Raw genomic sequence first — 24,966 nt, forward strand, 5'->3', positions numbered from 1 at the left:
GAAGTCCATTCGGTCTGGTTATAAGGAAAGCTATCTGAGCATGAACAAGACTGTGTGAAAAGATCCCGGGAAGGTGAAACACTCGTATTCTTTAAGAAAAGAAGTAAAAAAGAAGAAAAAAAAAGAAAACAGCACTGAAGCTGAGCTTTGAAGTCCACGGGGCAGGGCCACACACAATAAAGTTAGAACCCTTGGGGGGAAAAGGTCATTCTTCCTTAAAAGTCTGGGTGGCCAGTGTCTACGGTGCAAATCACATATGCTCTTCGCAGGAATTGCAAGTGCAATACCACCTTGAAGAGGCTGTGAAACATTTCAGTGAGCCTTTTTTACAGCACTTTAGAGGTACTTAAGAGGGGTTACGGGCCATTGTTGCTCCCACCAGCTTGCCAAAACACGCACTGACATTGGTAAATCTGGACAAATGAAAACGTTTATTTTTTTGTGACCATTGTTGCAAAATTTGCTGGATTTTTTTTTTTAAGCATTTGAAGATGACACTGGATGGTGTTACCAGCACTGCACTTTGGTCTGTTAAACCCAGCCAGCTGGATGTTAGAAAAGAGACTGGACAATCAATAAAGACAAATGGATCTGGCCGAACACTCATATGCCTTCATTTACATAAAAGTCCGTTCAGAAAAAATAGTAATGAATACATAATTTAGTACCTGGGTATGAATTTAACACCTTGAAGCGAGACCATCGCCTAACAGCCATGGTGTTTCATTGGAGGAAGTCCGGAACATGTTATATTCATATCCACAGCAGCTCACTGGGTTTTGCAGTCCACGTCTCCATCATTGACGCTCTTCATCTTCTTCAGATTTTTTAGGAGATCTTCTTCTAGTGTCAGAATCTCCTTGGGTTTCTTATACTGGAAAAATAAGGATGAGTGGGAGAAACACCTTCAGCTGCCAGTCACGGACACCAAAACCAAGAACTATAATAAAAACTGATCATCGTGCCTGACTTCTGAACTTGTGCAAATACAACAAGCAGTTTATTCTTTGTGTCGGATGCTGTGGCTACATATTAGAACAAGGACATTTAGGAAAGGCAACAGGAACCGGTTCTACACATAAATATTAGTTTTACTGTCAATCATTTCACTGTTAAAGAAACAAGAATGTGAGAAACTGCCTTGTAAAAGACGTATGAAAACACACACAATAAGGCCCAGTAACACACACACTATTGACGCATTAATCTTATGCACATTCTTATCCTGGTTCTGGAGAGACTGACTAGTTAAACTGCACCGTAACGACAGTTCCATGGCACTACTGCACATCTGTGCGATGCCATAAAACTTCACTCTAACTTCTGCAAGTAGAAATGACATCCTGCATATGTGTAGCGACAAACCGTTAAGCCAGTGAGCTCAGATCTGGAAATGCAGCAGCTGGTGGCAGGGCTTGTCTGTGAGCTCATCCGCAACATCGGGACTTACGCTAATAATTAAAGTGTTGTTGGCGTGAGTGAAGGTGAGGGCAGAGCTCTCCAGTGGCAGCTGGCACCTGTGCAGGTCTGGAATGTCGAACTTTTTATAATATCTAAAGACAAGTAACAACAATGAGCGTTATTGACTTTAAATGGTAGCTACATATAACAAAGAAAAAATACAACTCAAATGATATAACAGCAAACTGAGAACTACACAGTCATCCTACAAAAAAGTAATGGAACACATTAGATGAGGCAAAGAAATGCATATAAAACAATGATATAGTTTAATGAGCTTAACGTCATCTCCCAAAGGAGACATTGGTGTTTGCAAGCTGTTCCTCTAAAGTGACGTCCAGCTCAATGTAGACTCAGATCCCTTGACTTGCATAGACACTGCCTGTCCTTGTATGTCACCACTGACCTTAGCTAAATGACAGGATGGGCTGAACCTACTAAGCTGAAAAAGAAAAAAAAAAAAACACATCTAGAAGACAATCTGGTGATCCATTCGCTTTGACAGGAAGGGGGAAGTCAACTGTTTCACTGTCACTTCAAGAAAAACAATCCTCATCTACCAGCCTTTAAAGGGGATTATTCTGAACACTGCATCCACGATTCTTTGCTGTGCAAATTTAGCCAGGCGACCTCGACACAGCAGCGCATGCTCGTACATATCACTCGAGAGTGCGGCGAGTTAAACGTTTTCAGGCGGCAACCAGGTGTGAACCGGAGCGTCTCATGATGATGGGAGATGAGGCAACGGGAAAACTGTCCAAGGGACAGAAGCGGGAACGCCACAAGCTTCCTGTGCCAACTTGAGGAAGAACAGAGAAATAAAGCCCCCAGAAAGAGAGAGCCAAGCTCGGGGCTAAACGCTGAGATCTGCGCATTTTCACTCAGGGAATGCTTTTCAAAGTGAGAGTTTTCTCATAGGCAGGGGGGATTTGAGGGATTATCGGCTACACCTAAGAAACACACCACAGGAAAGAAAAACACTTTTTTTCCTGAGTATATTATCATTTATTCCCGTTTTCTTGGGGAAGACGTTGTTGAAGTGGTCTTAGTGAGCGACGGGGCACTTGTCTGTACGCGTATCCCCGGTTCTGTAATTAAAGGACAGCCTTGGGATAAAGAATGTCGAACATGCCTCCTTTGCACCTGAATAAATCACAACAAATCGGAGACAATTTAAGCTAGTGTGACGGGTGAGGGAGAAGCTATTACTGAAAGTCCTTTTTGGACCCCGTACGTGATATTACAAGAACTCAAAATTCCTGTCACGCAATAAAACTACGTCTGTGATCAATATAAGAATGACACATACCTGCCAGTACGTTTCATTACCTAACTTTTGTTTACAGTCAGACGACATTTGAAGGAGACAGATTAATGACTGAGGGGATTGCAGTGGAAATCTGTTCTTAAAGTCTTCATTGTGAATGTATTCCCAAGACAAATGTCAGCCAAGCCCTGGAAAACCAAGCTATCACATTGTGCAAGCAAACTGCTAAACAAGTGAAAGACAATCTCAAAAGTCACCTTGGCTGGAACACAGTAAGCTAATAGTTTACAGGGAGGAAAAAACCCAATGTAATTGAAAGAGATCTGAAGTCCTGTCAAATTCTCAGGTAAAATACTAGCACGTCATTTATTATCCAGCAATTTCATGCAATCTGTGTTGCCATCCTTTGATAATTTCAAGAGCACATCCATACGCTGCTGTGAGAAAATTGTGAAAATGTCTGTGCTTTGTGCTTTTTTTGTTCTTCAGTGTGAAAAGATATCATCATGTTCAGTGCCACTTTTCAGTGTGTGTGTGTGTGTGTGTAAATATATATATGCAATGGAAATGGGTGCAATATATTTTGCTGTACGTTCAACTTATCCATAGACTCTGCAAATGATCTAAATAGTATAAATAGTCTTGATTACCAAATTTTGTCTGACAGCTGTAACATCTGTCAGACATTAAAACACACAATCAATCTCTTTCCATTTATGCACTTAAACAGAACCACTGAAAAACCTACTGGACTGCAAAGTGGGCCAAAGTCAAGCTTATATATCCCAAATGTGTATTCGGCTACAATACATACAGATCATTACAGGGAAACAGGGGCAACGAATTACAGCCAGTTCTATCTTTAATGTTATCTTGCAGAGCAAAATTTACTTATAAGTTTTTAGGAAGCTACTGATTTGTGTGGTTATTATCAAAAGCAAGAATTAATAAGCTCAAAGTAGCAACCAGCCAAAGTGTTTTAATGCAGCAGTTGAACGTTTTGCCTTTCAGAGACCAGCCACAGGATGGAACACCCACACCAAATTAATTTGTTATGGATCAAATCAATGGTCTGTTTTTGAAGAATGACGTAAGAATCTTTTTGCCAACAGCGCCATCTAAGGGAGGGTGTGTGGACATGCATGTTTTTGCAAGGGGGAAAAAAATGCTGAAAGTGTAACTGCAAATGCCATCCTGGCCACAGCCTGTTTTTAAAGCCATGGCTGTTTTTGGAAATTCCAAATATATAAAGGGCAATGTTTGTTCACAGGCCACTAAATGCTTTTAGCATATATATCTACATAAAAAAGCAAATGGCAAATAATTGTTTAACTGTATAATCTTTGTTTTTGGAAAACAAGGGAGAAATACATAGCTATTTTGTGAATTTGCATACCTCATCCATAAACAAAATAAATTACTTGTAAAAAGAGCAAAATGTTACTTTTTATTTGTTGTTCGAATGATGCAGCTGCGCTCCTCTGGATCAACCGAAAGACTGTAGACCTCTTTGGGGTAGGGAAGGTTCCGGACTCGCCACTGAAAACAGGTTTTGGTGTCTTTACGCATAAACACTGGCTGGAAAAAAACAGACAGAATGAAAGTCCAAAGCTGGTTCGACAGAATGAGATTTTTTTTTGACTGAAAGGACTATTAATTACATCATGTTAGGGTTAGTGTGTTTGTCTCAATAAAAAGTGAATGCAGGGCAGGACCTGGGTGTCCTGGTTGCCATGGGCGACATTTTCAGTAGTGTGGGGTATCTAGCTGTTAGCTAGCTGGCATATGTGTCACAGAAAAAGCAGTGAAATATTAAAACAGTGTAAATAGCCCTAATTATAATGTCGCAGAATACAACCAGAAGTATTTCTTCTGTTTTCTTCTGTCACACCCTTTTGCACCCTCTAATCAAACGGTGCCCTTGACAATCGCCTATGCTAGGGGTTGGCAATCTTATCCAGAAAGGGCCATTGGGTATGCGGGTTTTCGTTTCAACTCCCTAATTAGATTACTAATTAGAGGACTGACTGGCTGAAGAGTCCTCACACCTGGGTTTGAACAGCTGACCTAAAGGTTATCCCAAAAACCTGCATACACACCAGCTCTTTGCGGATACAACTGTCACGCCTGGTCTATGGGAACCTATTGTGGGCCGGCCCTGGGTGAATGAGAAACACATAATTACATTTTGATTGGAGGTGGATAATGCAGGTCCAGAAAGAAAATCCAGATCAAGATTTTGTTTCAACCAACTAGAGCATAGAGTCATAGTCACAGAGTACTCAACTGGTTGGCTGAAACAAAATTTTGCTCTGGATTTTTACTTTTTTGACCTGAACTATTCACCTCTGGTTGTAATTTATCTGTGTCTGACCTACATTTGAACAATTTTCCTTTATCAGTTGATGCTCCAGCACAGCCTCTGTGGAGGGGAAGGATTCACCAACTTCCATCTCCCATGGCCCCTGAGCTCCCAGTTTACTCTTCGTGCGCCACTTTCGTACTTAGGAAAATTGTAAAACGTGTTTAAAGTTAAAACCATGTAGATCGCAAACCAGAAGGCTGCATGCAGCTGGAATTTCAACCACAACCACATGAACCAGAACTTACCAACAAGTTCATCCGTTTTCATGTCATACTCTTCTGCCATTTGTTTCCCATCCGAAAACAGGTAGTGCACTTTGCGCTTCCCTGAAAATCCATTCAATCCAGTCAAATTATTCACACATCGAGCACTTGTCAAGAACCTTTGTAGTCTAATTTATAAGACGTGTAAGCTTTTAAGGCATCCAACAACTAAACGCCTAAGTAACTACCGCATTTCAACGAAGTGTGCAAGCTAAATAGCGTTCATTTGGCCTGACGAAGCTGCCGATATTACATCATTTTCAGGAGAAATACACATACACAAAACACGCTGCCTGTATTCTTCATAAGCATACCGTCAGTCAGAATACAATTAACCAATTCCATTCCACATTGTTTCTTTATATTCATTACTAACATTATATATATATTTGACCTACTAACCATCGTGAACTAGAACAGTTTTTCTCGAAGATCTTAATAGGTCTACCCAACTCTGTGCCGCCATGTTTTGTAACCGAGGCAACTGGATACAACAGAAGCGGAATGGTAATAGGATCTCAAATAAACTAACTTAAATTAACTAACATACAGCGTCGACTTTTAAACATTAAATAAACCCTTATAAAATACCGCATTCAAAATTTCAGTACGTGCTATAATTTCAGAAGTGTTATATGCAGTTGGTTTCCATCGTGTTGTGGTAGACCCGGAATTACCCGTTGCAGACCCGGAAGTATTTTTGCGTTTGAATCCGTGCCAAGTAGGCGGTCACGCGCTTGACGCGCAAGCACCTTGAATGTATGGTAGTGTTAGTCAACAGAAAAAATTAACAAATGAGATTTATACTGTATCATTGTGGATCAATATAATAACTTATTATGGATTTATTGTATAATGAAATTCTTTGGCTTTCTGTTTAGTAAAGTGTCTTTTTCGTATTTCGGGATCTAAGTCTCCGATGGAAATGGAACTTCATGGAATTTTTAAAGCCTTTCCAAAAATCAAAAGGCAGAGTACCCTGGAAAGGGAAGCGGCACCTCCCAACAAAAAGAAAGTACAGGAGACAGTAACTGGTAAATAATCACTCGTCGACATCATCGTTATTATTTTCTTAAAATCATTACAATTATTTGCATTTCAAATTGGGGGGTTAGGTACAGCTGCAAATGTTTACATACAATGAAATGAACAAAAATACATTTAGTTCAATACTTTTGTGATATTCTCCATAACCTCGTGTGTCTCACGATTGCTTTTTTACATTCTCTTCAGGTAATTTCCTTAGTGGTGTGAAAATATACATACTGTCGGCTGGTATAGGCAGTGCTCGGTGTAACATATTTGAAAAACAAATCACCCAAAATGGGGGACTGTCTGAGCGCGCCTTCTGCCCCACCGTCACCCATGTTATTGTGGACGACTCGATGGACCGTGACCGTGCTTTACGGTTGCTCAAGATGGACCGGCTTCCTGTGTCGATTCAGCTAGTGAAGAGTTCGTGGCTGAGTCAGTGCATCAGTGAGAAGAAATTAATTGACATTGCGAACTACAGCCTGTCCATACCTGATGGGTACTAAAAGATACCATCTTTTTTCTCTAATGACTAGTTACTTGTACTTGTTTTGTTTATTGTGTTCAATACAATGCAAATAGAACATTCAAGAGTAAGACATTGAAAAGTTTGTGTCAAACCAATAGATTGTTTTGAGGGTACATAACATGATCTGGGATAACTAAACCGTAGAACAAATGATAGTTACTCAAACCATGAAAATTTACACTGCAGTTAGGACTAAATATTATGGTTCTGGATATCATTGCTTGAGGTGAATATATTACCGAGAATATGGAGATGAAGGAAAATTCTAGTTATTATGTTTAAATTCATCTTTTGATTAATCGTGCATTTTGAAGATACCTGGAGACTCAGAGAACAGAAGATGATGCGTGCAGTGCTGCTTCATGCAGTACAGTCTCAGAGATTCCTGTTCCTGCTGAAACGAATGAAGATGATACATCAGATCAGGTAGGACAGAAGCCACCTCAGTGGTCATAAAAAAAATAATCTATTATGGCCGTAAAACTGATTTTATATAATGGATTCACAGTAGTTGATGTTAATTTTTAATAATTTCTGTGTTAAATATATGGTTTTAATTTCTACTGTGACAGAAGTGCAGCTTTGGAGTGCACAAAATTCTTTTAAATTCACATTTCGATATGTCGTATGTATTTTGACTGTTGCTTAAGGTGTTTGAAAGAGCTGATGAGCACAGAGAGGAGGACGGCGTCTCGCAGAATGATCTCGATGCTCTCATTAATGGGCTCAATCCCGTGGGCGAGACGTCAAACCCGGGAGACAAACCTGACTCGGGAAAGTGGGTCTGCGCTCAGTCCTCCATTGCCAAGATTCAGAATCACAACCAGCACATCACAGATAAGCTGGAAGTTCTGGCCAAGGCGTACACACACCAGGGTGATAAATGGAGAGCACTGGGTTACTCAAAAGCCATAAATGCTCTAAAGAGCTACCACAAATCCATTGATTCATATGAGGTAAGTCATTAACAACAAAAGTCTCTTAGCTGAGTAGTTTGCACAATATGGCTATCCAAAGAAGTTAAATAAGCAGCCTTTTGAGCTTTTTTTTATTGCTGATGTAGCATAGGGCTGGGTGATATATGATAATTATCACGATATTTTCCTTAATATCAATAAAACAATTGCTTGATACAACGTTGACCCTACATGTCAGCGGCACATTTTGCATCATATTAAAATGACGTCACTTTCTCTGTGACTGCTTGTCAGGACTGGCTATGAAGTACAAGAGCAGCCATAAAAACACAAATGTGAGATATATTGAACAAATAAGAGAATACAATAGGGCAGGTAGATGTAAGACAACCCAATCAACACAACAGGGCAACTCACTGAAATATCAGTCCAAAGCAGCTTGTCCCATAAGTGTAATCCAGCAAAATCCAAAATGAAATTCCACAGTAAAATTCAGTCCACAAGAAATCCACACCATAATAGTCCGCAGAGAATTCTGAGACACTAGGAAGAATGCAAGCAGTTATTTGTTGGCACTGAGTAAAATAAACTTGATCAACTTCTGTCTCAGATTTTTGAAATGTGAAATGCCGCTTGGCAAATGTTTGTCAGGATCTCATGATACGGATAAGTTTAAAATCACAATTAATCATCCCCTTTCTTCAACTTTCATTCAGGAGCAAAAATCAGCCTTTAAACTGGACAGAAGTAATGATTTGGAATTTATCATGATAATTGTTAATATCAACAGTTATGAGAATTTCTATGGTGGTAACATATTTAGCCGTATCACCCAGCCCTGGTGCAGCATGGAGTTGTCATATTTGATAGGTAGCGATCACCATTTTTCTGCAAAAAATGTTGACATCTCAGGTTGAATCTAATTATACAATTTTCTTTGGTCAATTTTAAAATAGTCTGGTGTTCAGGAGGACCTTGAAAAATAGGTTAGTCTGTCCTTACCCTCCTTGGACATTCAGTTGAAAACATACAATTTCAGATACTGAAGGTTTCTCTTTCTGTAAGTGCTTATACTCTCAGCAGGAAAGAGATTCTGTTATTCCCCACTGGATGGTTGTTATATCAAGGTATTTTTTTCCCATGGAATAAAATGCGCACCCTAGTATTATATTACTGCTGGAAAGTTTCTGTTAGGAGCAGGCTTTCAAAGATCTGGAGTCCTGTAGGTTGTACTGCTAATGTACATGTCTGTACACTGAGGAGTGTTGCTTTCTTTGATATAGTACACGCCGTAAAGGCACATGCTGTATTGCGAAAGGTACATTCATATGGTTACTTTTCTCCTGTCCATCTGGACCCTTGTGGTGCTCACTGGAGCTTCTCAATGACAAGCAGGTTTCTTGTTTGCGTCAAGGTCACATTACCTAGCAGTTCACTTGTGAAAGTCTGACTTGTTAGCGTGGACTCCCATGTTGACTTTCTATGAGAAGTGTTGTAATCATTCGTAATCGATCACGCACTTTGATTCGTTGATTTAAATGGCATAACCGAATACTCATTTTCCTATTCAAAGGAGGCGTGTAAGATCCCAGGTATTGGAAAGCGTATGGCTGACAAAATCCAAGAGATCATGGAGAGTGGACACCTTCGAAAGCTGGACTACATTGGACAGGATGTTCCTGTATTAGAACTCTTTAGCAATATCTGGGGGGCTGGGACAAAAACTGCAAAACTCTGGTACCAGCAGGTTAGAAACCTTTTTTTTTTTTTTTTTTTTTTATAGAATTGTTTTGTTACTAATGTGTCTCACTGATATTTTCATTTCATGCCTTAGTTAATGGAAAACCTCTGGCAGCTGTAAACTGTGACTTTAGTACTGGGTAAAGAAAAAAAAAGTTTTTTTGTTTTTGTTTGTGACTAGGGTTTTCGTACCTTGGAGGATATCAGTACTAAGGCTCAGCTCAATTCCCAGCAGAAAATTGGACTCAAGCACTACGATGATTTTCTGGATCGGATGCCAAGAGAGGAGGCAGCTGCTATTGAGAAAACTGTAATGTTATTTTTTCTTTCACAGCGACTGTTTTTGTTGTTTATGTATCACATAGAAGAATCAGAATATATGTGACTTTTTTTCCCAGATGTCATGTATCATCTGGAAATCATCAATTTATCAATGAGCAGGATAGGCAGTTAGAAGGTGGATGGATATATTTCTAGATTGCAGTGCATAAAAATTGTTACAAATATCTATATATACCTTTACGTCACAGTAGGAAAGTCAGCAACACCAAATCTTTGCTGGATCATCTTCAGATATAAAGGAATACATGGTGGAAATATAAAAATGAAAGGTAACTGCCCACATGGTCAAATGAGGACATGAATTTTGAAAATAGAGCACATTTCAAAAAATTAATCTGACACTCCTCTAACAGTAATGCATATGGCTACCGCATACACATGACCTAGTATGTCATCAATGACTGGCGTGAAATTTGAGTGAGAAGCTCTCAAAGGGGGAGTTCTATTGTACATTTGGTCAATTTCAGACCTTTGTAGGAGGATGAGTACATAGGATATGATCTGATTATATTTTTGCATTCTACAGAAAAAGTTAGCCCATAAATTTATGCATTGTAATGCATAAAGATTGCTACACGTGCGTATGTACCTGGGTAGGGGATACGGCTGTCATTGTTGAGATTAGGGTTATTATACCCATAGAAATTAGTGGATAGTCTCTATAAAGATATAGATACCTCATCTGTGTCTGTCTGTGTGTGTACACAGGTGAGGGATGCTGCTCATTGCCTGAACCCTGGACTACTAGCAGTGGCTTGTGGCTCTTACCGCCGAAGAAAGGCTACCTGCGGAGATGTAGATGTTCTCATCACCCACCCGGATGGAAAATCTCATAGGAACGTCTTCTGTCAAGTACTGCAGAACCTCCACCAAAGTGGTAGGACACGCTCGCATTGTGCGGAAGCCTTTTGGAATCTCCCCAAGGGGTAGATTTTATAGGAGCCGTCATTGTCCTTTGTCGATGCAGGGTTTTTAACTGACGATCTAGTCAGCCACGAAGAAAACGGAGAACAGAAGAAGTATATGGGGGTGTGCCGTTTGCCGGGCCCCGGTCACCGCCATCGCAGGCTCGACGTCATCGTGGTGCCGTACGCCGAGTTTGCATGCTCCCTGCTGTATTTTACCGGATCCGCTCACTTCAACCGCTCCATGAGAGCTCTGGCCAAAACCAAGAAAATGAGCCTGTCAGAGCACTCACTGAACAGAGACGTGATGCGCCAAGGCAGCCTGAAGGTGTGCGCAGGAATCCCACTGTCCACGCCCACCGAAAGGGATGTCTTCACATATCTCGGCATCCCCTACAGGGAACCACACGAGAGGGACTGGTGAGGGAGTACTGCACTCGTTAACCTGCCCAGTGGCCTAGTGGTTGTTTACGGGTAATTGGCATGCTCTAAAATGTGGTGTTTCCCCACCTTTTGATAACTGTGGACTGGTTTATGTTGTGCAAAAATTTCAAAGACCGGTAAAACTTGTCAGCTTGGGGGTGTGTAGAGGTGGTATGCTGATGGTCGGACCTAATGGGTCGTAAAAAAGGGCAAGGCTTGAAAATTTATAGCATTCTGCACCCCGGTGTAAAAACCCCCCACTCTAAAAGAACTGCTATTAAGTGATAAATTACTGTGCTGATAAAAGTAAATCTACATATAAATTTAAGTATAGTTTCAAGATGAAGATGTATCATATATAGGTTGTGTCATATCAAATTTAAACTTTTGTTTGACCTTTTAATCTGAGAATTAAATTAAATGAGAGAATACTGGATTTTAGCAGAATTTGGTGACACTTGTGGGAACTTACAGTTCATAAATCATCGGAATGTTTTTAAAAAGAACATGAATGTGTGTACACATTAATAAACAGTACTTGAACTATGGCTTTGGCCTCTTGAGATTTAATAAAAAAATGAAAATGACAACTGTAAAATGAAAAATGGTGAAATTCTACAAAAATATACTGTAGTTTGTATTTATGTCTTGTATTGAGGCAATATCATGGTTATTACATAATAGCCTTTACATATGTAATTATGCTTCCCTGGCATAAGTGGATTGAAGGGCCCAACAGTGATAACACGCTGTCAACCATGGGATTCGAATCAACACCCTTCCGATCACAACACCATGTCCACCACACTAAACTTATCCATTCACTTCATCACAAAATTGTTTGACCCAAAATATATCTAACAGTATTTAAACATCTACACTTGTGGGAGCTGCTTTTCAGTTCTTTTGATATTACATTTTTAAATAGGTCTATGTTCACTTCTAAAACAAAATTTATTGGCATGGGATCACACTAAAATAAAACATTTGAAAATAATATATTCCCTGTATGTTACAAACCTGATTAACTTGGACATGAATATGCTGGAATGAATCGCAGACACACGGATCCGTTTACGTGAAAAGATCAATGACAGCCACACGTAAGGTCAGCACAGTGCATGTCACGTTTTATCCCAGCGATCAGCACGACCTTCCCTCGCGCTCAAAGCCACACCCGGGAGAAGAGATCCCGAGTGACAGGCAGGCCACGAGCTGCTGCTACGTTATACTCATTCCAGCCAATGGAAGCTGCGCATGGGAAGTGCCCCTTTAGAATACAGCCAATCATGAGGAAAATAGGCGGGTCTAAATCTGGATCCTTAATTAGTTATGTAGCTTGGGGGTCTGACGAGATTACCAGAGCTAAAGGGAAGTTGTCTCTATACAGTATATATATATAGATATTTCTCTTTTTGAGTTTGTGCTGTACATGCGTTGACAGCGAGGCGTCAGTCCGGCTCTCAACATGGGCATGTTTTTGCTCCAAATCGTTTCTGTTAGCTCCACCGCGACGGCAGTCGAGGAGGTAAGAACTTTACTCGGCTACATGGCTAGTTAGCGCAGCCGCTCGCTAATAACAAAGTGATCCCCGAAACCCGGGCCTGCCGGCTGGTCGGCGTGCTCGAGGCTACCGGTAACCATGCGGGCTGAAGGAGATTGTTACCCGGCTGTCTGAACCGTACTGTTTAAGTTAGGGGTTTCCGTTCAGCGACGCGGCCAGGCAGCCTGTTAGCCGCGGCTAGGTCCGTATCGCTTCCCAGACGGCCACCACTTCTGCCTCCAGTGTTCGGTGTCTGACGCCCGAAGAGAGTGGCAGCTTGTAGGGTCACCGTGGCCTTTTGGTGGTTTCCTTAAATACTTCGTTGTTAGTTGGTTATATGGTTGGCTAAGTTCCCACTTCTCACCTGTCTTCCCCTGTTTGGAACTATGCCTCGTAACAGTTAAAAAAAAAAAAACTCAGTTTCATAATATGCGAACTTCAAATTTCACTAACAAACTAGCCTAGTTAACATTTTTATTGACGAACTACATATTTTCTTGTATGTGTTTAATATCACTGACGTCTCTCAAGGCCTTAAATGCTGTCACAATGTTTCGTCCCTTATTCGGGAATCGGGTAGCTCTTTTTAAACAACTGATAGACAATCTGCATTCATGTTTTAAATGACAATGCAAGACAAATAGATGATGTGCAGGTGTTTGACGTGATCGCGCGCTGCGTTAAATACAGTTAATTAAAACAACCGGAAGCAAAGTCCTGATGTTGCATTTCATGCGACTACATGAGAAAACTTGACAGGTTCCTAAAAGCGACACGTAGATCTGCGTGTTCTCTTGGCAGGACATGTAGTTCTGTGTAATGATCAGACGGTGCATATTTCTCTTTCATAATCCACTTATCATCAGGTCACGTTGTATTAGGTGTATCTAGTTGTGTTCTGACCGATATTAACTTTTTTTGTGGTAAATGTCAGTTCTTAAGATCCACCTGAGCTTATTCTCTGAGCAATTTGCCAGAAGTCCAAAGTCCATTTCTGAATAAAAGTATCAGTATTTCTATAGTCTTATACTTGAAAATTATTGTTTTTTTTACTACTGTGAACATTACTTGTATGATAATTTTGCTTATCAGGATTAAAAATTTTATTTAAAGTTGTGTATCCATAGGGAAATTGTGTTTGCTCTTGTAGTCTGTGTAGTAACAGCACTTTGCAATGGTCCAGTCCCCCCCCCAGGGAGAAAATACGCACATTCAGTATATGTCTGTATAAATAAGTACACACTGCACAGAATAGTTAAAAATGTCTTACACCTATTGCTGCACCAGTTGTTCCTAAAACTAGGGTTGATACTTTGACTTCTAGGGCTAAACTTGAGAGAGGGAACTTGTAAACATTTATATTCATCCCCTCAAGTTCAAAACGTGAGTCAGTGGAAAATGGGAAAAGTGCGGAGCTCTGTTCATTTTCATGGGAAATAGAAATAAACCTCACCATGTATTATGTGTATATTGAGTTTTTAAGGGATTCATTCATTTTAGTAACTGCTCACTTTTTTTGAAATTATATAAAATCTTCAAATAAATTGTATTAATCCTGGAGTTTATTGACTTTTTTCATTATTATTATTTTTGTATGTTTCCTAATTGTAATATTTAATATTTATGTGGAACTAATGATTGTGTTATTCTGTGAATCATTGTGAGAATTATTGTTATTAAAATGTAATTTCAAGTCTACACCATATTTGAGTCTGGGGAAATTGGAACGTGCCCTTAAATTTTTGATACAGCAAGTCGATTGACCACATCTGACCTTGCTGTACCAATTTGGTTTTGAAAGCTAAATGAAATGTATGCTTAAACAGGCTTGCTTGCTGTTTTCCTTTGATTTTGTTTTTGTTTCCAAACATGGGAAAGAAAATTGCCATTGTTTTAAGAGTAATATAATATAGCACTGTTTTCTCAGTAGTACTAAGTGTCTGTCAGCTTGTTGACCTTGAGGAGGTGATGGTAGTGATGTTGAGCATGGATGTTCCGCTGGATTATGCAGAACCTTACATAGGACTTGTGACTGTTCTGCCATGTTCTCAGCAGTGCTTTGGGGGGAAAAAAAAATAAATGGAAAGGTGTCAGCCTGTCAGTTTCCTAAGATGGGGTGTAATATGATACGTGTGTGTGTTCAAAAGGAATTGCTTCTTTTCCAGAACAAATTATACTGCGATGGAGTAAACAATCAGAGCTACACATGTGAGTCAGGACACTGCTGTGGACAGTCTCAGTGCTGCAGTTACTACTACGAGCTCTGGTGTAAGTTCACTCCCCCCCTTGTTCTCTACTGGATTGCAGCTACCTGTAGTATGGTCTCTCAAGGAAGGAAGGGTGGGATGCTCCCTGTTAAACTGCCAGCTTTCCCTGCATCCTGTTAGTTTCATCCTGCCAGCCGCCACTGGTTATAGGAACAGCTCATGCCGCACCTCATTGCCGATGAGTTGTAATTTTTGGACAGGTTAAATTTTCTGATCGAGCTCTTCTAATGCAGCATATTTTCCATGCAGCTACCAACAAAACAAATACAGTTGTTCTCTATAATCATTACTTCTAGTTAAATGTCTCATTTAAAAAAATGTTCACAAAACACTTAAATGATAAAATTAGACGTTCAAAGGAATATGATTGCTTATACTGTCAGTTTATTCTGGTAAGTTATTGTTAAATTTCATAAAAGCCATTTTCTCACGCATAATGCTTAGAATGTTGAAATGTGGTAGTAACTATATAATATCTAAATGTTCACCTGAGTGTATTGTTTTGTGTATGGGGTATTTGGCATTGTAATCCTTTCTGGTGCGGGAAGCTGACTCTCCTCACCAACCAGCAAGTGTTCCTTTGGCCAGAGACGTAGGACACTTTGTTCCACCTCCAGATTGAATGGGTTGTTAAGTTTGATGTATGGGGGTTTTGCGCAGAGCACACAAACAGATTATTAACTTTTATAATTGTACTAGTCTTTCTGTGTTCTAAGCAGCAGTCTTAAGTAATGGAGTCGGATAGTCAGCAGAAAGTTTTTATTGGCATGATTAATTTTTTTTTTGTATGAAGAAAGCATGCACTTTCCGGCGTCCCCCCTCTCTCCCCCCATGGCTTGTGTGCCGCACCTCCCCTTTGCTGACAGCTGCCATCCGCCCACTAGGGTTCTGGCTGGTGTGGGCCGTGATCTTCATCCTGAGCTGCTGTTGCATTTGCCACCACCGGCGCACAAAGCACAGGCTGCAGCAGCAGCAGCGGCAGCACGAGATCAACCTCATCGCCTACCGGGAAGCTCACAATTACTCCTCTGTTCCCTTCTATTTCAGTGAGTCGCCGCCTGCTCCCACACAGCCCTGCATTTTACACTAATCTCATCATGCCTTTCTTCCTTTGAGCAACCTGGGTCTGATACCGTGATACATGTTTCGGCTTCTTTGTCTTCTTTCAGTTTCCACAGTTTTTCTTTTTGTTTTGTTTTGTTAGTTATACACTGTCAGTGCTATGCTGGTCTTATGACCTCAGCTTGCGTTTCAGCTCACCCCAGCGAATGCCCAGATGATCTGTTCTGTGTTGTTAGGGTTCATTCTTCCGCTGTGTTCGGGTATGATAAGATCACCCACACGGCTTGGTCTTTTAGCCTCTCGCAGGCTGCGTTTTCGGCCAAAGATGATGTTTGCTCTGAGATCCATTACCCTTCCCAACATGCCATATGACTGGGTGTTGTCTGTAAGGCTCGGCAGAAAAGGCGGCTGTTATTACACATAGTTGAAAACACCTCAATAAGAATTTGTTTCAGCACCCTGTCAGCTTTTTGCATTTGTCTTACGCCGACACAGTCACCTATTTCTGTGTGGGTAGAACGTGGCACATTAGGAGAATTTGTCTCACACTTGGCACGCATTCCGTTCACGCTCCATTGCATGGCACAAGAGATAGTAAAAGGGGGGGAGGGGGGGGGGCAAAACAGCATGTAAGGGACGGAATAAATATCCCTTGTTGATGTCTGACGGAGGCCAGGACAACAATCGGCGAGAAATCATCTGAAAGCAAAGCCTGTCGAGACTGACACAGTCAGAGCACCTTCTTATTAACCCTAATCACCCTCTGTCATGCAGTCTAACCTGTCTAGTACACTGTGCTCCCAAAACAGGTCGTTACAAAATATTTCACGTGAACCCTCTTGGTCCTTAAAGGTGTGTAGTCTCTCACAATGTGTGAGGAAATTAATTAAGTTAACCTTTTCTCTTTTTTTTTTTATTTTTTATTTTTTTATTTTGTGCTTTAGGGTTTCTGCCAAATTACCTCTTACCCGAATATGAGGAAGTGGTCAACCACCCTCCCACCCCCCCTCCTCCTTATAGCGCCTTGAACTCCAGTCAGACGGCTGCTTCCAGCCCTTTAACCCCTGAGCATCTGGACAGTCTTCAGCTCCCCTCGCAGTCCACAGCGCATCCACCCCCTGGCGACACGCACCCCTCCCACCACAGCGTGGAGGAGGGCACCTTTCCGACAGAGTACATCCAAAAAGAGGAGAGCAAGGCCCAGCTGGTGCCGGGATCCGGTAGGCCCGAGCTTCTGGAAGTTTCTGACAGGGAGTCACCCTGTCCAGAGAAGCAGGGGGAAGACTGCTGCAAGGAGCTGCTGAAGGATACTGAACACTGGAAGGAGGAGGAGGAGCGGGAGGGAGTGGAGGAGGGGAGAATGGGGGGTCGGCATCGACGCTTCACTGGCGACTCCGGAATCGAAGTGTGTGTGTGCAGCCCGGTGCAGGAGAGCGAGGTTCTGCAGGAGCTGGGCGAGTCGCTGGGCGACCACCCAGTGGCGCCCGCGGACTTCTGCGACGACTGCGCCTCCTGCGGCCGCCACGCCTCCTTCAGGGATGAGGGGCAGGGCCAGCCCACAGCTGAGAGGAGGGCGGAGTCCCAGGCACAACCTCCCAGCTGCGTGCTGCTGCATACCATAAGTGAGCAGGAAGGGCCGAACTAGGCTGCCAGCACTGAGCCCCAAAGCTGAGCTGCATTTATACCACCGAAGCACTGAGGCAGGGCGCTAAGCACTGACTTCTCTCTTACTCCAGCTGCTCTGCTATATTTCTGTGTGATGATTGGAGTTCAGGCTGGAGCAGAGCAGGCCGCCAGCACCTACGCCCAAAGCAGACGCACCACCAAAGGACTAATATGGAGGGCTGATGACAGTCCAGCACTCCGCCGGTATATTTCAGTATAATGATTTAAAGAGTCAGGCCAGGCCAGAGCAGGCCACCACCACTGAAACCCAAAGCTCAGCTGCCAATGCACTACCAAAGGACTGAGAGTGAAAGCTAAGAACTCTCCACTGGTATTTTTCTCTAATAATTAAAGAGTTTCCTTGTATACCAGACTCTCCAAGCCCAGTAAAGCCTTTAGCAAGCATTCTGTAAGCACTTTTCATGTTAGGCGATGGTGGCCTGTCACTTCTGGGGGGGGCCTTACATTTAAATATGGGGTTGAAGGCTTTCCTAGTGCCTGCATATCTGACAGTACAGATGTGTTGATGACACAATTTTCAGTAACGGGGGCGGGCACATCTCTTATCACTGTTATTTATGGGGAAAACTACCCTGGCACAATAAAGCTGTTTCAAGCCCCCCCCCCCACTCCCCTCCAGCAGGTATGCAGTACTAGTGGCTGTCACATGCATATGCAGGGTCCTCATACTGTACGTCAGCATCAATGCAGCACTGCACAGGTTCCCTGCTAACAGTATTGTACAAAGCCAAGTATCACTTAAAATGGTGCACAGCTAAGCTCTAGCAGTAAGAACGCCATATATTATCCTGGATCCTATCCCTCTAGTGTTATACTGTAAGTCAGTTATGTTTGTAGGCTGACTCATAGGGGAATGAATGTGTATTTAGCAGTGGTGTATGCCTATCGTCATTTTGCACACAGTATATCTACAATGATCTACATTGTTGAAAAAAATTTAACTAAGTTTCTGCACAAGTTGTCTTAATTCACATCACCAGTCTTGTCTGCAAGTGAAATTGACAAAACGCTTGATTAAACATTGACAATTTTTTACACAGTGTGATTACATAGTAATTTTTAAAAGTTTCCATTTATAGGGATATCTGTCTCCCAGGTAGTAATTTTGATGTGAGTGACTGATGAGTAAATTCATTCAAGTACGATTGTCTTCCTGGGGCCTTTGCTGCAGAAGGGACAGTTAGCGGTTTCATACGATATGCCAGGCTGACTCTCATGTTTTCACGTAAAGGTGAAGGTCCACCTGTATGTCCTATGTGTAAAACTCCTTTAACTGTTAAATGCATTTGATGGTATTGTCCTTCTTTTAACGCCTTTAGTCATATTCACTATATTACTGACTCTTTAAAAGAGCTTGTAGTAAAATCAAGCCAGAGGTTTTTTTTTTTTTTTTAAAGATTTTTGTAAAAAGCTAATCTTAAGCACTTTTATGTTGTTTAAACATTCTTAACATTACCATTCTTTTATTAGACTTTCTTTGGTTGTTCAATATGTTTTATTTGCTCTAATTGCTGGCGTGGCCCTAAAAAGCAATATAAGTAAGAGAACTACGCTTTGTATGGTAGGTGGGGCGGATATGTCTGGGCTTTATGGAGCTGAATTTTGTCTGTATTGAAAACCAAAGCATTTTCCGGAAATCTGAATGAAGGTAGAGCACTCAGCTGTGAATTCTGGGAAAAGGAACGGTGACCTCTGTTTGCATGTCTCAGTTAGCGCCCCCCCCCTCTCATCTGCATTTCCTGGATTATTTTAAAGTTTGTCTGGCCTTCTTTCTAGGCCAAGTGGATAAAGAGTATTTTAATAGTAATATCTCTGTGCTTTTAAAAAGGCCAAGGCTCATCTGCCGAGTAAGCATCCATTTGTGATGTTACGAAGATGTGGATGAAATGGAGTTAAGTGAGAGTACAGATACTCCTGATTATGCACTGTGTGAACCAGACCACTGCAGCCATGCCTGCTGTCATCTCTGATGTCTTCACTGTCCTTAAGGATGACAGTGTTTTTGGTTCCGCTGTAGTCTTACTGAAACTATTTCCATATGATGTTTTGTATGAAGCATTTATCTGCATTCCTGAGAATATTTTGTTTAATATTTAATATATATTCAAATAATATATGTATACTGCAAAAGTCTGCAGCCTAATTGTTTTTATGCATCTTGTTTCTCAGCATTAACAACCAGTGCAATAAGTGTAAGTTTTCAAGGAAATATTTTAGTGTGCATATTGATACCTACATATTACCTATCATACTCATTTAAAAAAGATAGACATTATTTACAAAAATAATGAAATTGACAAAAACCTTGATTAAATATTGCAATTTTTTTTACATAATGTGATTACGTAGTAATTTTTTAAATCGGCCTTCCAGAAATGAGAATATCATTTTCCTGTAGATGGTGTATTAACAAAGCCAAGACTTTGGAATTATTATTTTTTTTTTTTTGCCTTTTTATTTTTTTAAATAATTTCTAAATACATTCGCCATAACTGCAAATATATGCATTTGATAAGTACTGGAGGTGTGTATAAAATCTATGTACAGCAAAAACACTCATATACTATAACATAGAAGTCGACAACTCAGATATGTTAACAGCAGCGCAAAATTTAACTGTCAAGGCAACATATTTAATATACACAGCACTAAACGAATACACAGTTCGCATATTTACTATAATATTGTTTGTCCTACCTGTCAGCTAAACTGTATTAAGGTTTTTTTTAATGTATGACAGACTCCTTGTTTGATACACATGCAATGAGACTTTGGTCAATTGAGAGCAGATTTTTAGGCAGGCACCATAAAGCTGACAGACAGCTAGAGTGAATCCTAGATTTAAGACACTAATACATGAAAGGAGTGCTAAGGGAGACTGCAGCATACATTACTTTCAAAATTATTAAAAACAACAAAACAATAGTAAATACTACTAGTGATGTGATGTAATGTTGCTATGTAGCTGGAAATTAATGTATGAGTTTCCATTATGTGCTTGGTGAATGCACAGTATATTTGAACTGTATGTATTCTTTTAATATTTTAATATACAGTCATTTACACAGTTACACTGTTTTAATAATTTTAGTTTTCATTTTAAAACACGTCCGATAAACCCAAGATCCTATAAAAAAAACTGGGTATGTAAAATGAAGGAGATACTTTGATTCCATTTCACTCATTCCCATCAGTATTGGGCTTCTTTAGAAAACGTTATTTTGGGGTTCGTTTCTTGACCCAGCCATCTCTGGGTTTGGCATGAACTTTGTACTTCTGAGGCTGCAGAACCACCCCAAATTTCCCCTGCAGGTCAGGCAAAGGCTGGTTGGGTGGCACCTCCAGTGTGAATCGCTGCAGGATCCAGGACAGGAAGAGGAAGAGCTCCATTTTAGCCAGGGCCTCCCCGAGACACACCCGTATTCCAGCCCCGAACGGCAGGAAGCTGGGGGACGGGGAGCACACGGTATTTCCCTCTTCATCCAGAAAGCGGCCTGTGACAGTGGGATGTGTGAACACTCACTGCAGTACAGCAATCAGCTCAATGCCCTACCTATTACCATCAGCTGCTGGCTTTTGTGAAGAAAGATTGTGGGAATGAATGAAGACCTTACCGGGATCGAAGTGATCGGGGTTTTTCCACTCTTTTTCATCGTGATGCAGGGCCCAGAGATTAATGATGACTCGGGTCCCTTTCTGAACTGTATACTCGCCAATACTGTAACATAAGTAATTTAATTTTCATACAAGCACATTTTAGATTTGCATGGTCAGAAGTAAAAAGCTCTTTAAATATGCCAATTTAACAAACTATGATTAGTCATTAAAAGATTTAACTAAACGTTCATATTTGTTCATGTATAGAACAATTCCATGTGGCAGACAAAAGATCTACTGCCGCCCCCCCCCCCCCCCCCAAGTAAAAATGTACCTGGAGTTTGTGAGGGCAACGTGGGGTATGAGAAGCGGTGACACCGGCCGAATCCGCAGCACCTCCCTGATGGTGGCTTCCAGGTAAAGCAGGTTACCTCTGTCATTCAGACTGGGGGGTCTCTCCATGCCGATTTTGCAGTCTAGTTCTTCCTGGATCTTTTTCTGCACCTGAGAAACAATGACCAAGAATGCTATAAAAACAATTATTGCATTATCAACGATCTTCTTTATTGGGTTGTTTAAAATAGATTTTAACAAGAAAGCATTATATACACTAGTGGCCAAAACACCTAGCATTTTTGATATTGTGCTTTAAAAATGGCTACACAATATCGACGGTAATGTTTATAAACTGCGATCAAAGAATGTTTACAAATATACACTGGACAACTAAATAAGTAACTGGAGCGACAGCTGAATAAAGCTCGGCGATCTCTAAAAATTGGAAGCGTTTCTGCAATTTTGGTCACTGGTGGATGGGCTGGCCCCCCATCCTGGGTTGTTCCCTGCCTCGTGCCCATTGCTTCCGGGATAGGCTCCAGACCCCCCGCAACCCAGTAGGATAAGCGGTTTGGAAAATGGATGAATGGATGGATGGTCACTGGTGTACAGGAAGTACTTCTGAAAATATAGTTTAATGAATAAGAAATCTATTTGAAATTGACCAATAATCACGTAGCACACACCTGTGGGTTGTGTATCAGGTATGCTATGGACCATTTCAGTACTGTGGTGGTGGTCTCCACTCCAGCCCCAAAGATATCTCCAACAGTCATGAGTAGGTGGTCATCAGTAAGCCCCACTCCCTGGATTAAAGTGTTGTTGTTCTCTGAACTGCTCTTGGCCCGGAGCAGAGCATCCAGCAGGTCTCGTTGAACATCATTGCTGTATTCTGCCTGGAGGTGGAGCCAGAAGAGAGCAAAAGCCTTTACACCATTTTTTTGTGACCACCTCTTCTGATAATGGTACATTCTTTAATGTGGTACATTCCGGTGCTTCTGCATGCTATGGCAACATTAATGCAACAAAGTTTGAATTTAAACAAATGCCAGCTGATAAGGTTGTTCCATTACCTTGTGCTCTTCATACTTCTTCTGCAGAAGGTTGTCTCTAATGGCTACACTTTGCTTTAGAATTTTGAGATCTTTATTAGGGAATATCTGGAAATGCAAATGAAGAAATTTGACTATAGAACTTAAAATTTAAGGGCTCAAAATCCATATTACAGTACGTTATATAATTATCCTTTCTCAGCCAAAATGCTCCAGAGGAACATATCTGCAAAAACACAAGTGGCACACTGTACAAGCATAAAAGAAAAGTGAAAAATAGGGAGAACATGTTTCTTGATTGATTTAAATAATTTCTCAATAGTATATAAATGGACAGTTTTACTGTAAAATCTGTAACTGCTAACTGGGAAGTGGAATACTGCAAAAAAAATCTTCATGCAATATGCATCATGGCAAACGACATTTCACTATGACATCTTAAAAAATAAACCGTTACAATTATCATACATTCCAAGCGTCGTATAGATTTAGGACTCTTTGTACCTGTAGCCAGGGGAAGATGTCCACCAGGCTGTCTTTGGCTACAGTGTCCACTATTCCCTGGCTGTATCGAAGCATGGCTTCAAATTCTGGGTCTCCACGCTCATAGGAGGACGTGAAGCACAGAGAGCAGACCACGTTGGTGACAGCGCGGGTCAGCTCTGGAGCGAGGTCGATAGCGGTGCTCTGCAAGTCCTCCAGCGTCTTGCACATCGAACTTGCCTCCCTGCAGACTATTGCATGAAATTATAAAACTTATAAGCAACTTTACTTTGGAAACAGTAGGCGTGCTTGCGTTGAATATAATCATATATCTCGCTTTCAATTAAAAGCGAAATGGTTCACAATTCTTCCTTGGATTGTATTTATATTAACACAACGGCTTGATAAATTATTAAATGTGTAATTTAAAGAATTCTATATTGTGAAAGTGGTAAGTGAACGCTTACTTATTTTTTCAATTGAGGAAGATCCTTCTCCAAACATGCATAGCGCACCGTGAACTATTTTTCTGTGAAATTTCCAGGTGGGACTGTAATCGGCAAATGCGATGTCTTTGCCGTCCCTCGTTAAGATATCAGTAGTTACCTTAAAAAAAAGTTTGATAAAAATCAAGTGGCAAATATAATATTATACAAATGCCGTCGTGTATCAAAATATGTAATACAAAACAACGTCTTAGTTTTTTTTTTTTTAATGCAACACTTAGTCATGGTGATACATCTTATTTAACTCACGGTTCTTGGTCTCCCAGCGAATATTTTTCCTTTCTTAAGAAGTACTTCTTTTGCGTGCTGATGGTCGTTGATGATGATCAGATGATGAGCACCCATCATCAGTGAATAGACGGCGCCATACGTTTTCTGCAGTTCCTGAAAAAGTATGTGCGGCGGATGATGACTGCGTAGACTGAGGAGGCTTCCTATAATAGGAAAAGAGGGCAGTCTTGGGGGTCTGGTGTCCAAAGGCTTGTGAATTTTCCTTTTAATGTACAGCAATGCGAGTGCAATTGCAATCATTAACAGCAGACATAGAAGCCATTTCATTTTTGCTGTATTTGTTAGATTTTATTTGTGATTCGCAGTTTCAGATGCTGCTTGGGTTTACTTCAGTCATTCCAGTCTTCCTGCACAAGCATCTATGCATGCATGCCAAGCGTTTTATGCGTTTCCTTCAATGCCATTACCTTGACCACAACCAATATTTCAATATCAGCTATCTTTAACCTTTGTCATGTGTTAGCTTTCTCTTCCTGTCTCTTATGTTAGACGGGTCGGCGCCGACTCGTGTATTAAATCATAAAATACACTCGAAACAATTATTTATCCTCCAATTTGTTTCTTACCTCTTGCTTACCTTGTTAGGCTAATTCCTTATGAAAAGATTAGTTTTAATATTTTTTGGTGTGGCTTTCTGGACCTTTCTTATGACAGCATACCTCTCGATTTCAATAAATAAATGGTGAAATAAACTTCAAGAGAATAATATTAATAAAATGAATTGGTCATATGTTGCCTTACATGTATGGGCATGCCTTGCTTAGTCACATTTATTTATTTATTTATTTGAAATAGAGGTTCCTGATGCAGTACACAAATTTATGTTGTGCTTTCATGCATTTTAAACTTACAAACGGGTCGGTGCCGACCTGAACACCAAAGCTGTTATAATCTTGACC

General features: G+C 40.8%; 4 protein-coding genes across 6 annotated transcripts; 2 read left to right on the forward strand and 2 right to left on the reverse strand.

Annotated features, from left to right (window-relative positions):
• Positions 1 to 412: 412 nt before the first annotated feature.
• On the reverse strand, positions 413 to 6,055 carry dpcd (deleted in primary ciliary dyskinesia homolog (mouse)). 2 transcript variants are annotated; one of them, XM_048987799.1, is made up of 6 exons: positions 5,759 to 6,055; positions 5,339 to 5,419; positions 5,107 to 5,231; positions 4,173 to 4,302; positions 1,451 to 1,553; positions 413 to 874 (listed from the first exon to the last, which is right to left on the reverse strand). In XM_048987799.1, exons 1-5 carry the CDS (start codon positions 5,820 to 5,822, stop codon positions 1,459 to 1,461), a joined length of 495 nt encoding a protein of 164 aa, XP_048843756.1. In that variant the 5' UTR covers positions 5,823 to 6,055; the 3' UTR covers positions 413 to 874; positions 1,451 to 1,458. The 2 variants fall into 2 exon arrangements, with proteins under 2 accessions (XP_048843756.1, XP_048843755.1); XM_048987798.1 differs by having other exon boundaries at positions 4,173 to 4,306; positions 5,759 to 6,053.
• A 17-nt stretch (positions 6,056 to 6,072) lies between these two features.
• poll (polymerase (DNA directed), lambda) lies at positions 6,073 to 11,792 on the forward strand. The gene is made up of 8 exons (XM_048987797.1): positions 6,073 to 6,390; positions 6,590 to 6,887; positions 7,232 to 7,343; positions 7,568 to 7,873; positions 9,408 to 9,581; positions 9,756 to 9,884; positions 10,625 to 10,793; positions 10,884 to 11,792. The coding sequence occupies exons 1-8, from the start codon at positions 6,276 to 6,278 to the stop codon at positions 11,243 to 11,245; spliced, it is 1,665 nt and encodes a 554-aa protein (XP_048843754.1). The 5' UTR covers positions 6,073 to 6,275; the 3' UTR covers positions 11,246 to 11,792.
• A 758-nt stretch (positions 11,793 to 12,550) lies between these two features.
• wbp1lb (WW domain binding protein 1-like b) lies at positions 12,551 to 18,837 on the forward strand. The gene is made up of 4 exons (XM_048987896.1): positions 12,551 to 12,772; positions 14,953 to 15,055; positions 15,939 to 16,100; positions 17,061 to 18,837. The coding sequence occupies exons 1-4, from the start codon at positions 12,713 to 12,715 to the stop codon at positions 17,759 to 17,761; spliced, it is 1,026 nt and encodes a 341-aa protein (XP_048843853.1). The 5' UTR covers positions 12,551 to 12,712; the 3' UTR covers positions 17,762 to 18,837.
• A 1,421-nt stretch (positions 18,838 to 20,258) lies between these two features.
• Positions 20,259 to 24,738, reverse strand: LOC125715867 (steroid 17-alpha-hydroxylase/17,20 lyase). 2 transcript variants are annotated; one of them, XM_048987895.1, is made up of 9 exons: positions 24,645 to 24,738; positions 24,026 to 24,210; positions 23,738 to 23,876; positions 23,292 to 23,521; positions 22,809 to 22,895; positions 22,422 to 22,631; positions 21,734 to 21,903; positions 21,417 to 21,520; positions 20,259 to 21,296 (listed from the first exon to the last, which is right to left on the reverse strand). In XM_048987895.1, exons 2-9 carry the CDS (start codon positions 24,122 to 24,124, stop codon positions 21,019 to 21,021), a joined length of 1,317 nt encoding a protein of 438 aa, XP_048843852.1. In that variant the 5' UTR covers positions 24,125 to 24,210; positions 24,645 to 24,738; the 3' UTR covers positions 20,259 to 21,018. The 2 variants fall into 2 exon arrangements, with proteins under 2 accessions (XP_048843852.1, XP_048843851.1); XM_048987894.1 differs by lacking the exon at positions 24,645 to 24,738 and having other exon boundaries at positions 24,026 to 24,446.
• Positions 24,739 to 24,966: the final 228 nt, after the last annotated feature.

This window comes from Brienomyrus brachyistius, chromosome 20, assembly GCF_023856365.1.
Source record: "Brienomyrus brachyistius isolate T26 chromosome 20, BBRACH_0.4, whole genome shotgun sequence".
Classification (NCBI taxonomy): Eukaryota; Metazoa; Chordata; class Actinopteri; order Osteoglossiformes; family Mormyridae; genus Brienomyrus; species Brienomyrus brachyistius.